Raw genomic sequence first — 15,393 nt, 5'->3', positions numbered from 1 at the left:
GTTAATTCAGTGGGTTCCTGAAACCCATATAAGTCACTAGATGTAAAAACTGGACATATGTCACATAAAGCACATCTCACTTAGACTGTTCACCCAGCCAGTTGTGAGTGAATATATGTGTTTATATACTTTTGAACCCCTCACTCCTTCAGACTTCACTTTTCCACAGAGAGATGTATATCTAGAGGGAAAGGAAGACATAGTCTCATGGGGATACAGGTGTATCATTCCCATGTCACTTCACCCTACCCATTCACTGTTCAGTACATGCAGACATGCCATGCTCCTTGTTCTCCCAACAGCTATCTGGGAATCCAGCAACAGAAACCTTCATCACAGCCTTGTTCTCAGCAGTGCTGTATTCATAAGTTGCCATTGTGGTGTAGCTGCCACCTACACTACTCTTGCAGCAGAACTGCAGAATGGAGGTTTTGGGGGAAAGAGAGGGTGTAACTGCCAGTGAGAAAGAGGAACAAGGGCAAGTTAAGTAAGGATGAACAGGAGGTGCTGTCTGGAAGGACCCAGTGAAGTTTGGAGAGGGGCTCCAAGCTCTCTTCCTGAAGGCCAGTTTCATTCTTGCTGGTATCTTTGCAAATGCTGCCGTACTATGAGGAGCCACTCAGGTCCTAACTTTTCTTCATGACTTTAATAAAAGGAGTAATAATAGAGAAATGTCATTAAATCGGTCATATTTTAGATATTTTTGTGGCATATCTCCAACTAGTGCCATAGTGGATCCCAATGGAACAGTTACTAATTGTGCCTCTGGTTAGTGTTCACCTCAGGGAATTCAAAACAGCAGCAAATAAAATCAGAATGGAGGAATGAAAAATAGAGCTGAAAGAAAAAGGAGAGAGAGTGAGGTCCTGATCCTATGAGGTCCTGAGTCTTTTCAAATTGAGGAAATCAGTATACTCTACAGTACAAGCTGAGAGGAAAAAGTAACAAACATAAATAGCTCCTTGCTGGTAAGAGAAAGGAATTCCAGAAACATCCAAGGCATATTCACATCCTGAAGACATTCTTGCCCTTGTTCCAGATCTCCCCTGCCATCTCTGTCATTTCCGAATGCAGGCTAGGTCTATCCTGAATGCACCCCTCGACTGTGGGGAATGTATTCAAGTTGTATAAGAATTCCCAGAGCGTGCCCCCCTCTCACACGTGCACAAGAGTGTGCCAAAGAGCACTCTGGAGGTTTGTAAAATACTGGGGCCTACCCCAATACTGAATGAAAAACCAGGCAGGATGGAGGATCCCTATCAAAGTGATGTCCCCAGGTAACAGCTAATCAGACTGAGCTAATGAAACATTGTTACCATCAAGCCCTGTACCACAAGCAGAGGGATGGGAGAACGCAAATGCTCTCCTTATTACTGGAAATGAAAACCTCAGCCCAGAATCCATTAAGCCACACATATCGATCATGCAAGAGTTCTCTTTGGGTGAGGCAGGAAAAACCTGACTGAGCAAGACTTTGAGACTGTCTACATGACTTGGTGATTGCATGTACTGCTGTGATTGTGTTAGGGGAGGAGGGGATGGAGGCAGCAGACCCCACTATGGCTCTGTATTTAATAGGAGAAGAGGGGGAGGGAAAATATAGCTGTGGGAAGAAGGAACTGTGCCTTCCTAGGCAGTGGTTTTTGGAGAAGGTACTCTGTCAACTTTTTCACATGCACAGATGTGGTAATTACTTTCCGCTTCCCTAGCTCACATGCAGTGCCTGCCTCTGTGGGAGGCTTTTCCTTTTGCTCCCACGAGAGGAATATTTTTGGTGTCTTCCATGTGCTTGCTGAGCTTTCTCCCGTGAAACCAGACTGAAACAGCAGAGACTATAGACTCTTAACCTACCTTCTCTCACTACCTCCTCCCCTCATCATTCTGTGCGACTCATAACTGGTTCATTGCTGCAAGGAACAAGACACGCTCCAGAATGCATGTGTGTTTTCTTGCACTTTTTTACTCCAACAAATTTACGCCACTTTTTTACTCCGACACATTTTCTTGCTGGACTAGATGCTTTTGTAAATCTTGCTGGACTTGCATGCAATACACGTTCACAGCCCTGCCAACCTGAAATCACGTGTCTCAATTCCTCATCAAATTCAATATTCAATTTTATGTCCAGCCTCCACTGCTCGTTCTTTCTGGTGTACATAACTGACACCAATCATGAATGGCTGTTAAGGATTTTTGGCCAAGTTATAGATCTTTCACTGCCCAAAACTCTTCCTGATATCAAGCTGTCCAGGGACTGAATCATATTTCAGGATTTAGAGCAATGTTATTTATGCCACAGAAGTGACCTCGTAACATTTAACACTTCTTGTCCTGTTTGTCTCCTTCTTTCAAGGCACTGTAGCCTACTTGACAGATCAGAGCCCTGGGACACAGGTTTTACTCTCAGCTTTGACTAGCTGGGTGAACTCAAGCAAAACATTTTCCATGTCTTCATCCCCTTCTGTAAAATTAGGGCTACCTTTGTAAGCTTTGAAGGCTCTACTGATAAAGAGTAATGCAGAACAGACATCATTATTATTATTATTATTATTATTATTATTATTATTATTATTATTACTTATTTTTGCATGGTATTTCTATCATTCATCCTGCAGCAAGATCTTGCCATGGTTAGAGGTGTACTAGAGGAAAAGCTTATATACTTGCTACTTGCTGCACTTTTAGATATTGATAGGGACATACACTAACAATATTCCATCTGTGAATAAGTACATTACTTCCCAAAGCACTTTAAAAAACCTAACATTACTGTGTATATGTGCTCATCTCTGAAATGCAGCTGTTTCTGGTGATAGATATCAGAGCTGGCCATAGCAGCCTCCAATGAAGCCTTGTAAAAAACTGCAGCAGAAGAATGGCCCTGATTCCTTATGCTTTCTAAGTCATATTATAATTTGTGCTTGATGTAGTGGGATGTGAATTGCTCAGTGAGGATTTGCTGGCATCTCAAACCCATGTCACACAACAGAAAATAACTTCACAAGAGGAAGACAATGAAGAATGGGGCCTGTTGTCAATTAAGCAAAACAGGGAGAGGAACGTGATGACAAATTCACACCAGCATGTGAACAGGGATAACACCTTTGCTCTCTGTGTGTGTATATCCTGTGAAGGGACACGGGTGGCCAAGGTCCCCAACATCTAATCTGAAAAAAGAGGTGCTAATGCCAGGTAGAGACATCCTGAAAAGGATGAGATGCTATCTGCAGACATACTCCACTGTCCTCTTCTAGCACTCTGGGTACTTCTTGAAGATCTCCCAGACGCTGCCTGACTAGGTTAAACAGCATTGCTTTATGAGATCTGATAAACCTCCCATCCCACAGTGATGAGAACTAGTCACATACACTCTCGGCATACAGTAGTGGGCTCCTTCCTTAAGCCCAGGAGTTGCCTACTGGGGAGGTGGCTTCAACAAGTCAGTATGTGTTAAGGATAATGTTCAGTGTGTGCTGTTTATTATTAATTTCTCCTGAGTAAGAAGCTTCATAAAAATAGAACATAAACCCCTGTCATTCCTTCCCTCCCCCCCAGCTACACTGAAGCACCATTACAGTCGCACATGTAAATGAACCAGCCATTCAAAAACTTCACAGCCTCTGCAAGATAAGGTTATGGGGCTCCTGGCCCTCCTGCATTCTATAGTTTCCACTGGGCCCTTTCCCCTTCCCCTTGTAACTTCTCCCCACTGCTGTCCACTCTTTCACCAGCTTGTATCTCCCTGCACAGACAACCTCTGCAGAACCCAGACATATGGTATAACCTGTCTTATGACTGCTGCAGAGGCTTTGGAGAACATGCAGATGTGCACACCGCTGGGATGTAGTCCTGAGGCAACGCTCCAGCCATGCTTTCAGGCTTGGGTTTTGAAGAGTAGGTTAATATAGACTTAAAACCAGCCTGAAGGTTGCTGTTAGCAGAGAGTAGAGACACACTGTAGATGCCTCTCATCCTCCTCTTCCCCTCTTCCCCTGTCACTAGTATTTCCTTTCTTCTGCCTACCTGTAAAATAACTTGCTGAAAGCAAATGGAGTTTGGCAGAAGCCCGATCCCTCCCTTAAAACTGAGATTCTTTCTTCCACCTTTGGGAGGCTTAATACCTTTAAATGTCTGAGACTGAAACTCTTTGCCAATGCTTTTCATCCATCAAGGATACCAATCTGGTATTCCCTATCTGCTTAGCTGTGTAAGAGCCACAGTAAATGAGGTGATAAAGGTGGTATAATAGTTCCAGTCAGAGCATGTCTAGTGAAGTCAATATTTATGTATTCAGCTTGACAAAGATGAGAAACTCACTCCTTTCTTGGCAGAAACAAGGGACCAGCAGCGGATGTTGCTGCAGCTAACATGGAGATCAGTATTTTCCCAAATGAGTAATAAAGAATTCTTGGGGGAAACATTACAGCAGTTGGCTGTGCCATCCCAAATGATTGCCATGGCAAGTATGCACAGAATCTAATAAGCTAATAGCTAACTCAAACTAACTAGTTCCAGTGGTGGGACAGAAGTCAGTTCAAGAAGATCCATAATGTCAGAAGTTATATATGAGTGCTATCTCACGTCTCTCCAAATTCGAAGCCACTGAGTTAAGTGAGTTCAGCCACTCAGATTTACAGTTAAGTGGTAACAGAATCTGGCTCTTAGACTTACCTAGATTGTAAAATAGTGCAAATTACTGATCAGAGACATGCAGTCATGCATCAGGAGTTTGACTGGATATAGATTTATTGGCACAAAACATTATAGAAAAAAACTGCTTGAAGAGAGGTCTTTGGCATGAGAACCAGGGAGCGCTCAGAGAAAAGAGAGGAGATTCCTCAGACTCTTTGCTAGTTCAGATGAAGGTTAGTGGTCCAGTGTGCATGGATATCAGCATGGGCCCTCAGGACAAATCCAGATACTCAGTTACTATGGTGAAGGGGGCCATGTCAGTACCTAGGCAGACACAGACAATTTACTGGTGTCCTACTGGGAATGGATTCGCGAATTAAAAACCAGCAAATGAAAGACAAGGACATTTGTGAGAATTCTGAACTGACTGCAGAGCTGAAACTTTTCCTGGAACAGCCCAACAGAGGCAGAAACAGTATTCCTCACAGAGGGGCAAAAGCAAGGAAAGACAGGTCTGGGCTTGGTTCCATAACTGAAGTAGAAAGGTAATAATCTCTATAAATCTGGAGAGGTACCCTCTCTTTTGGAAAATGCTATCATGTATAAAGTCCATTAAGAACCTCAGGGCCAAAACCACACTGCTCTGGGAGGCAGATCCGAGGATGTTCCGTGAAGGCAGTGCCCACATTGGCACAGCAACACCAAGATGCTGGATGCTGAGGCTGCAGGAGGTGCTGTCAGAGCAACTCTCCCACTGGAGCAGGATAGTGTGAACCACTTTGGAGGACTGCCTGGAAATCGATGTCACAGAGACAAACAGATTGACAGCAAGGTCCTGAATTTTAATAGAAAGGTCAAAATTTGAACAAACATCCAAAGTACAGCAAAACCTGAAGAAAATCCCAAGCCTCCTTAAGATCTATAATAATTTCAGTGTCAATTTTCTACTACTCTTAAGAATGACATAGATGCTTTAGTGTGTTTCAGCAAATATAAATTAACCTCTCTAGTAGTAACTGTCTCAGCAGCAGCCCATGCCCACACAAATGTTGGCAGATGGATTAAGATGATCCACCAACTTCATATGCAAAGCCAGGAGAAGCAACAGACTCCATTTGCCAATGGTAAACCTCCACCTAGGCACCCCCTGAATTCCTACAGTAATTTCCCAATTCTTCATAACTTTAATATTCCAAGACTTTTAAGAGGCTATTACACACAGAACACCAGCTCCAAGAAAGGGTCACAGATTTGGAGTGGACTGTTCAGCCATTTTGATGTACTGGTGAGCTAAATGAGAAAATTATCTAGGACTTGGTCTTTATTGCCTGGGTTCCTAAGCAAAATATGTTTTCTGTGACCATATAACCTCTTCCTTTTTCATTCTATGCACGTATGTCTCTCTCTTTCTCTGTGTGTGTGTCTATGTTGGTTCCTACTTTGTAACTGCAGATCCCACTGTGAGTTTCAACCAAGTTTGAGTGAGTAACAGTGATCTCAGAGATACTAACCTCTTATGAGTTCCATGAAAATAGCTGGCGGGGTGTAACAGAGAGAACTTTGTAGGTTCTCCACTGAGGGAAAGTCTGCCAAGTGAACTGAAGCCATTACTCCACACAGAAGTCTCCATGTTGGAGAGAGATGTTATAAAAGCCTCAATACCAGGAGAAGCTTAGATCAGAACTCACATCTTGTTAGGCATCAGAAAATGTAACCGTGACACAAATCTTCTGGAAGTCAAGCTTCATTAGCTCTGCAGCTCACAGACCCCCTTGTTTGCAGCTAGAAGAGGGCAGGAAGGGTAAGGTTTGCCATTTTTAATTTCTTATTCAAAATCACTTCAATTTCACCAAACGGCCCCTCTTAGATGTGACTAATCATGGAAAATATTGATCCCCTTCTATCCCCCTCAAAAAGTGCAACTTCAGAGGACATGAAAATAACAGCTGATCAATAAGCATAATCTTAGCAAAAGCAGTAAAAATAATACCTGTGTGAGAAGCAGACTGAGGGTGCATGCACAGGTTAGAGAAAGGAAAAAACATTATCAAACAGAGCAAATCTATCTTTATAACCCTGCAACAAGAAAACTCCTACCACCTTATACTAAAATACCATAAGAAAACATTACAAACCTGTTATACGAAGAGTCAGAATGTTGCTTAATGGTTTGCTCATTGTTCACTGTTATGTCTGTGATGAGTAGCTATCCATTGCTCTTGTCAACACTCATTTACACTAGTGGATGTATGTGTATTTGTGTGTGAGGACAGATACGCAAAATCTGGTACAGGTGATGTAAACTGTCATGGCTGTATTGACGTCAGTAAAGACACATGGATTTCCTCCAGCAGACGATTTGCTTTTCTGTATGTAAAAAGCACAGAAGCTAGGTGCTGTTTCAACTTTGCTCTTAGACACCTACTGTAGACAAATGCTCAGGCAAATACATTCTCTCTTCTATGTGCAAATATACATATTGCCTTGCAGTACACATTGCAAGTAATGACAGGAGCTTTATGCTGCTTCCTGTGCTGAAATTTATAAAAAGGATTGTTCCTGATCTATCTGCCCACTCTTATCTGTAACAATAGATCTCCAACTGCTTTGCTACAGATCTTAAAATACGCAGAGATGAAAGGGACTGTCCAGCATCACAAGTCTGTTAAAAATACATTTAGGAGGAATTAAACTTTGATCTTAAGACTGTTAGTCCAATGCTCTAACTAAGAGATCTTAAACAGAGCCATTGGGCAGAACAAATCCAATAGTCAAGACTTTCATTTTCTCACCTAGGACTTAGCTAAATGAAATTACAAGCTCCAGAATAGATGAATACAAGAATATTACTATTTTGTTTCAAGATAGACCTCTTGGAGGGAAAAAATGTATATATAATTTTTTTTAAAAGTATGAAAAATAAAGGGAAAATGGTCACATTTCAGGCTCTGTCTTCATAAATGACTCTTTTCCTTTTTCCTTATTTGCTCTTATATGGTTCCATGGAATGTGCACCAAGTAATGAGCACAGGCTACAGGTAATTTTATAACAAATGAAATATTTTCCATCTGTTAAACAGAGGAATATTTCTAGCTTTCTATAATGTATTCCTAAGGGAGAAACAACAAAAGGTTTTATAACCAAGAATGGAAAAAGAGAAATAAACCACTGCTGAACTAGGAAAGAAAGGAGAAAACAAGCTACCTAACAAGGCATTTATAGGGAAAATAACAGGAAAGCAGAAGATGAATAAACCGTACGTACAGAAAGATTAAGGCAGAAGGACAGTAGCTCTTTTTTACTGTTTCTACTTGGATTCCAAGGCAGAAGGGAAAAAAATAAAACTGGGAAATTTCTACAATCTAATACATCTGTTTGTCTAGAGGTATTCTTCCTTGCAGAAGTGCACTTCATTTTATCACATGAACACTTTTTTTGAATGAGCAGGTAGAAGCCATAATTAATAGAAGACCAGACTTCTAGCTGACAGGCTCTGGTCTGGCACCATCTAAGGACTAGAAGAACAGCCCAAGGCTAGATTTCTCTGGCTTACTCTGACTAAAAGTGCAAATAATTTCAAGTATGGTGTAGGTGGGAATGTATTCAGCCTATGCCTCATATAAGTAGCCACTTGCTGCATGCATAAACTGTATGAACCATGCCTAAATTGTATATTCCTGTGTGCACATCATTTTATGGAGAACATGGAAGTATCAGTCGCTTGTTGCAATCTCAGAACAATGGGTGTCCTTCCACACTGTACGTGCTGCAAAGAATGGGACAGCCAGCCCAAGAGTCACCTGGCACTGAGTCCCTGACAGGAATTCTCAAGGGCGTTGTTAATACCTATTCATTTGGGACATTTTTCCATGTATACCTCTTCCAAACAGACATGCGTGAATTCTTTTGAATGCTAACAGAGTTGGCATGTGAGCTCATTGCTTCTAAAGTCCTCTCATAGAACCTTACCTTGGATCTGCCTCGGAAGTGACACCAAATGGGCCAATACAAGGCATATGGAAGAAAGGTACCCTTGCCACCAGAGAAGAGCAGCCTGGCTGCAGCAGAACATACAGCTGAGTGACATGAAAATATCACCATCTTATCAGAAAAACAAAATAATGCATTTGCATCCCTCCTCATTTAAGCATTAAAAAATTCACCTTTTTTGCTGTTGCTTTCAGCCCTTGGCTTCTCTTGTTAAAAGATTAGTATGAGTCTTTGTTACTCCAGGTACTGCTCTAACTGGGTTCAGGACACAGATACACAAGTAGTATCTGCCCAAAGCACCGCTAGGCAGTATTTCACACAGATTCCTTCCTTGTTATTACTTCCTGATGCTCCCATCCCGCCAGTGAGATTTCCCACAATAGTATTTTCAGCCTTGACACTGTGTTGCTCTGGCTGGGACTTTATACAGCATCATATTGAGGTGCTATCCCTGTGGGTGGAATTCCTCATGCCGTCTTTACTCAGCAATTTTATACCTAGAACTTCATCCTGAACCCTTCCTAAGCTGAGATGTTTTCTTTCTCTCACTTCATCTCTTATTTCTTAAATACTGTTTTAAATAATTAATTCCATATTCCTCTGCCTGGGATTTTACAGGCCCTGATGTAGATACAATGCAGGTGTGTTCATGTCATAAAATATGTCTTACATATGATTACAATGTGAATGGAACCAGTATGGATCTATCTTTAAATGGGACGTAGTCGGAGAGAGTCTACTTTCTTTCTTCTTCTCATTATGTTCTTTATTTCAAAATCATCTAAGCAGGGCTTTAGCATCTGCATAGCTATGCCAGTGCAGACCTCTGTCATTTGGAACCAGCTTACAGCACTCTATTCCAAATAACTTTTGATGCTGAAATGGTACATTGCTAGCAGGGATTTGCGGAACCCAGGGCAGCACCAATGCAACTATTTCTAGTGTGTGAAAGCTCAAGGGAGTTAAACCCTGAAATAGGCTGGGGGAAATCTGAAAGAATGAAAGCAGAGGGCAAATGTAGCACTCCTTGTGCGCCCAAAGTTAAAGGAATGGGTATCTGGGGTACACGAGCCATTCAGAGTTGTTCTGGTCTTTTTTTTTTTTTTTGTGCTGGTGCAATGCGCAAATATAGCAAAATATGTTAATAGTAAGCCATAATATTTACAGTTATTGTTAGTATCCATTGAAATCAGTGGGATTTTGTCTAATGCCTTTACCCTGGAGATAATCCATAGAATAGAACATTAATGCATAGTTAAAAAGAAAAATTATGGAAAACAGCACCTCTGCATATGCAATATCTTCATTTTAAAGTTACATAATTGAGCTTTTGAAATTAAACAAAAATATAGCAAACAGCCTCAGACCACAACAGCAACTAAGTGACCCTAACATTGTCTTTTAAAACTTGCCTCTTTACTAAGATAAAAAATACTATCCTAAACCAATACAAAATAAAATAAAATAAAATAAAATAAAATAAAATAAAATAAAATAAAATAGTTTTCAGCCCAATGCAAATCCAACTGAGCTTTAAAACCTCTGGGAAAATGTGATTCTAGAAAATTTCTTCCAAGAGTTCTAAGAGTTTGTTTTGCTTGAGGAGATATCTTGTAGAGCAAAACAGGCTAATAATTTAAAGGCAGTACTTAGATTCTTTATGTCATGCTAGACAAATACTGTTTCTACGCCTTGTTTTCAGTGTTGGTGACACAGTTAAAAGAAAACTTTAATGCCAGTTTAATGCAGAATGTTTGTAAATTGCACCCATGTCTTTTGATGGAAGGAACTATAATGGATTATTAGCTGTTATTCTAATTGTATTTATCGAAGTGAGCTTTCCAGCTAATGCATGGGCTCAAAATCTGAAGTCCTTCCATAGGCAGAGCTCCTACTGAGAGTTTCACTGATAAAAAAACCAGCAGGATTTGGGCCATTTAGACTTAATCTGCTAAATTCAACCCTGTGGCATTTCCCTGATACTCAAGGAAGGGTACTGGGGATTGGCAAAGAAGGTAGTGTTCTGATAAAGAAGGGAAGGAAAAATTATACTCACAGGATCTGACGATACTTTGGGATGGTCCCTTAAGACAAGAGGCTGCCTAGTAAGGGTGATCTAAGCTATGCTAATTTGGCAACCTGTATTTTTGAAGCAAAACATTCCATGACGGATGACCTTATTTTTTTGTTTTTAAACTTGTGAGGTGCTTATGCAATAGACTCCTAAGGTAGAAAGAGACAGATGCTGTGGAATAATAATCAGCCTAATTCTTGCTGAGAATCTCTGCAAAAATCTTTCTCCTTGCCTCTCCTTTCACAGGTAAGCTCAGTGCTACCTTTCTCACACAATGACATGCAGCAACAATTAGTGGGCCTCTGTGTAACTCAGGAATTCTTCCCTTTCTAGAGATGGGCTTGGTTTTGTTCCCTTTTAAAATATAGGTGGGTTTTTTTTAAAAAAGGGCTTTAAAAAAAGAAAACTTATCAGTTTTTTAAAAAGTGAACAATGAAAATAAGACTGAACTTTTCTTTAAAATGATAGAGATGCTTCAGCTGTTTTTTCCTCCAAGCCCCTTACAGAAGACTGCCCCAGTTGACATGAATAGTCACACGTGTCCAAAAGCTCAGGTCTTCTCTTCTGTCCAGGGCTTGAGGTGAGCTGGGCTGCAAAAAAATCTCAGTCCTGACTCAAAATGAGCAAAATCCCTGGGCTGTGTCTGAGGTGAGAAGGGCCAGCACACATACACTTAAACATGCTGCCAGAACCTCCTGTTTTGTGAGAGGCAGAGGAAATTCCATTACTGGGCAGTGAGAGCCGGGCACTGCCTGGGTGCTGCTTTAACCCTTGCTTTCAGCCACTGCATCCTGACATGCTAAAATATCATTTCTGTTCTGTTTAGAGTGGCCATTTTCTGTACTGAACAGTCAGTTCCTATGCTCTTGGCTAAGAGAAAAAAATTTTGATAACATTGAATTTCAGGGATTATAATAGAGGGAAAAACATGTTCAGATGTGGGGAGGAAGGAAGGGAGTGCAGATTCCTAGTCTGTGTAGATATTAAAGTATATGTCCCCTGCTGTCACACAAAAGCAAAAATACAACTCTCAGGTTGGCCAGCTGGATCATAATATATTGGGCATGCTGTCAATAGGTGGTGAAAGATTCCCCCCCCTCCATCCAAGTTGCCTTTAAGTTAGATTTTGCAGTCTCTTTGATTTTCTTCTAACAGTCAGAGATGAGAGAGCATGAAACCGAGTATATATAATCAATGGGGGGAAAAAAAAGAACCTGCAGGAGTGAGAAATGTAGACTGTTTTGCATCTCTCATATTTCCTTTGCTATACAAAGATTTTGGTTTGCCTAAGCTATACAAGGAAACAGAAGCAGTCTATTTTAATCTTCCTGAGTGAAGAACACTGCAGGGATTGCTCTGTTATCCCCAGCAGCAGCCCTGACTTTCCACAAAAAGGCTCCATCCATCCATCCATCTATCCATCTATCTATCTATATAGAATATAAAGATCATCGTATGATATACCAGTGATCAGCTGTGCTCTTAATGCACTTCTCTTTGCGCATTTTGGTATGAAGAAAAAAATCTACAATTCTTCCCCCAGTCAAACCCCACTGCAAAAAAAGCTCAAATAAGAAGGAGGTATTTAGACTTATGCATAGATATTGACTCTTCAATCTGTGTAATGATGTATGTTAGAAACTCTGTTCAGAAGAAAGGAAAGCCCTTGCCGATATGATGTTTCTAACAGAGCCTTCACTGCAGGGATTCACTATTGAAAAAACAATGAGGTTGATTATGCATTTTTCTATGGGTTTCTTACTGTTCTGACTTCAGTGACTTAAACTATGCTATTCTGGATTTACATCAATCGGCATGAGTTCAGGATCTGGCCCTACGTCTTTTTAAAACTCCATCTATTGCATGATGAATAAGGGCCAGATCCTGCAAATGCTTACTACCTGTATTAATACTCTGAGTAGCCCACTCATTTCCTTTAAGTTGTGACTGCAAAATTGAGTCTTACAGTGCAGTATTTTAGAAGTATGGATCTGTCTTTTGGGATTCAAGCGTGCCTTGACCGTACATATTCCTTTAATAGCATTTCTTTCAATAGTAATTTCTCCACTGATTTTCACAGAAACTCGTGATAGATGCTTAGTTGTTATGAAGTGGTGTAACTCTACTTAAACTAGCTGAAAATCCAGCTCCATGTTGTAGCTATGCTTGTGTATTCAAAACAAACATGAGAGAGAAGGGGCCCTTTTATTTAAAGTGTCAAAAGAGACAAGGAAGACGTTTTGGGCTACACAGTGTGCTGCATACTTCATTTGTTTTGACATTACTATAACCAAAACAGTAGAATTCGCTCTAGGAAAGAAATTCCGATCTAGTTTTACTACTTATATTAGCTTATTTCTTACATAAAAGAAGCCAGATCAGAAACTATGCTCCTTCTCTTCCTAACTTCACTAACTCTGGCTTTCAATCAGAAAACATTCCCCTGCTTTCAAAGTGCCTAAACAAAGGACAATACAATACTGAGTGCAGTTGTAATTACCAGCTGGTGAACTGATGGCATATACTGGATACGTAATCCAAGAAAATGTGACTCTTCAATAGTAGCCTCTTCCACCACCTATAGCGCTGGAATGCTCATCCTTGTTTACTATACATGCATGCACACAGACCATTATCAGTATTCAGTACTAGTAGTCATGCTTTCTTCACTGAAGAGGAAAGACCAGCAAAAAATACTTTGTCCTTTTGAAGAGCTGGAGTGTGATAAGCATCCTAAATGTCAAACATATGTACAGCATCTGTATCTCTATGAACATATACACATCATGTGCAATGTAATGCATACCCTAGACCCCTTACATCACCGAGGGCAGGAAAATCCCAGCTCATTCCAGGGATGATGGGGTTTTTTGACAGATACTTAAGGCAAACAGACTTATGGCAAACAGAAGCTGCCACAATGCTGCTGTCCTTTGCAAAGCTTCTCCCTGCCTGGGCTAAACCGCACTCATCTTTGATCAAAGACTTATTTATTTATGACAGACAATGAGGGCACGATGCTGTGCGTGAGCACCGCGGGTGAGCAGCCCGAGTGGGTTCAAACAGGCCACAAGCACTTGCACATAAAAATAAAAGCGGTGAACTAGGAGGCAAATGCCTCTTGGAAGCAGCATCCTGGCCCCTCTTTGCACTCTGCCTGCTCTCCCCGAGAACGCATCGAGGGAGGGATTCCCCACCCACCCACACGCTGCCTCTCTCCGTGCAAGGCTGCAGGGGGGTATAACCCAGTTCCCTCTTGGATCTGGGCCCGGAAAGAGCCCGTTACGCTGCTGTTCCCCCACCGCCACCCCTGCCCGCCCCCTTTCCCCCGTCTCACTTACTCCGGTCTCCTGCTCAGGACGCCTTTGCCGATGGCCTGGGGGGTCTTGTGCTGGAGCAGAGCGGCGCAGCAGCCCTTCTCCCTGCCGTCCTTCTCCGCGGGGTGCTGGTGGGGCTGGAGAGGGGGATGCTGGTGGCCGGGAGCCCGGCCGCCGCCGCCGGGGCCCGCCGGTGCCTGCTTGCCCGCCGGCGGCGGCGGCGGCTGCTGCGCCGGGAGCTGTTGGTGGTGCTGGAGCGGGTCGGGCTGGCCCGGCGGCGGCGGGGGCTGCTCGGGCGGGGGGCCCTGGGGCGGCGCGGGGGCCGCCGGCGGCTCGGCGGGGGCCGGCTGCTGCCCGCGGAGGTTGCGGTTCTCGGTGCTCAGCTCGTCCAGCCGCCGCTCCAGCTCGTCGATGCGCTGGCGCTGGGTGTGGATGAGGCTCTGCTGGTTCTGCACGATGGCGGTCAGCTCCTTCAGGTAGAGGACGGCGCGCACCGGGTTCTCCAGCAGGCTCTCCATGCCCCGGCTGCCGGCCCGGGCCCCCCTGCCCGGCCGCCGGCGCTCCGGCGAGAGCGGCGCGGGCTGCGGGGAGGCGCCTCACCGCCCCACGCGCACACGCACGCACGCGCCCGCGCGACCAACGGCCGCTCACTCGCACGCCGCGCGCCCGCGTGCGCGCGCGCTCTGGCGGGAGGGGAGGCGAGGCGGCTCCCGCGCCTGCCCCCGCCCCCGCGCGCCACGCACGCGAGGCCGGGGGAAGGGGAGCGGGGCGGGATCCGCCGCAGAGATCCCGCCCCCCGGCCGGGCCGCGCAGGCGCGGGAGGGCGCGGGGAGCAGAGGGTGCGGGGCGCCGTCCCGGCGGTGGGGCCCGACGGTGTCTGTGAGAGGAAAGCTGGCGCGGCCGGGCCCCGCCGCCGTCCCCTACCCTCCCGCCGCGTCCGGGTGGTGCCGCCTCGCCCCGCCGTGGAGCGCCCGGTGCCGAGGGGAGCCCGCGGCGGGAGCGGGCAGCGCCTGCGGAGCCCTTCTGCGGAGCCCCTCTGCGGAGCCCCTCTGCGGAGCCCTTCGCAGAGCCCTTCGCAGAGCCCTTCGCAGCCTCTCCGATAGCCGTTCTGCTCTCCTCCCTGAATGGCACTTCTAGGTGTTGCTGTTCTTTTTTTTTCCAGGGTGACTTAGTGATTTCTTCTTTTTTTTTCCCCCCATAGTGATTTGAATAATCGTGGCTGGTTTTGGCTGCCCTGTTGATAATGGTCCTGTTTTTTGCTCTGCCTTGTTAGCATGCAGAAGGCAGGGCTAAATCTGAACCCGAGGGAAGGAGTTACCGAGGAAAATCGATGTTAGAGGAATCGGCTGCTTCCCTGCGAGTTTGTCACTCCTTTGAGT

The 15,393-nt window shown here is 44.0% G+C and overlaps 1 protein-coding gene across 5 annotated transcripts in view; it reads right to left on the bottom strand.

Moving 5' to 3' along the window:
- IQSEC3 (IQ motif and Sec7 domain ArfGEF 3) overlaps positions 1 to 14,560 on the bottom strand; it is a 109,505-nt gene extending 94,945 nt beyond the window's left edge. For all 5 annotated transcript variants that reach the window (XM_072872944.1, XM_072872926.1, XM_072872908.1 and 2 more), the window contains exon 1: positions 14,039 to 14,560. In XM_072872944.1, the coding sequence (XP_072729045.1) occupies positions 14,039 to 14,532 (494 nt within the window). In that variant the 5' untranslated portion in view covers positions 14,533 to 14,560. The remainder of the gene's footprint in view (positions 1 to 14,038) is intronic.
- Between the last annotated feature and the right edge of the window lie 833 nt (positions 14,561 to 15,393).

The sequence above is a fragment of the Ciconia boyciana genome, chromosome 1 (genome assembly GCF_034638445.1).
Source record: "Ciconia boyciana chromosome 1, ASM3463844v1, whole genome shotgun sequence".
Classification (NCBI taxonomy): domain Eukaryota; kingdom Metazoa; phylum Chordata; class Aves; order Ciconiiformes; family Ciconiidae; genus Ciconia; species Ciconia boyciana.
This window is presented reverse-complemented; position numbering and strand designations above follow the sequence as displayed.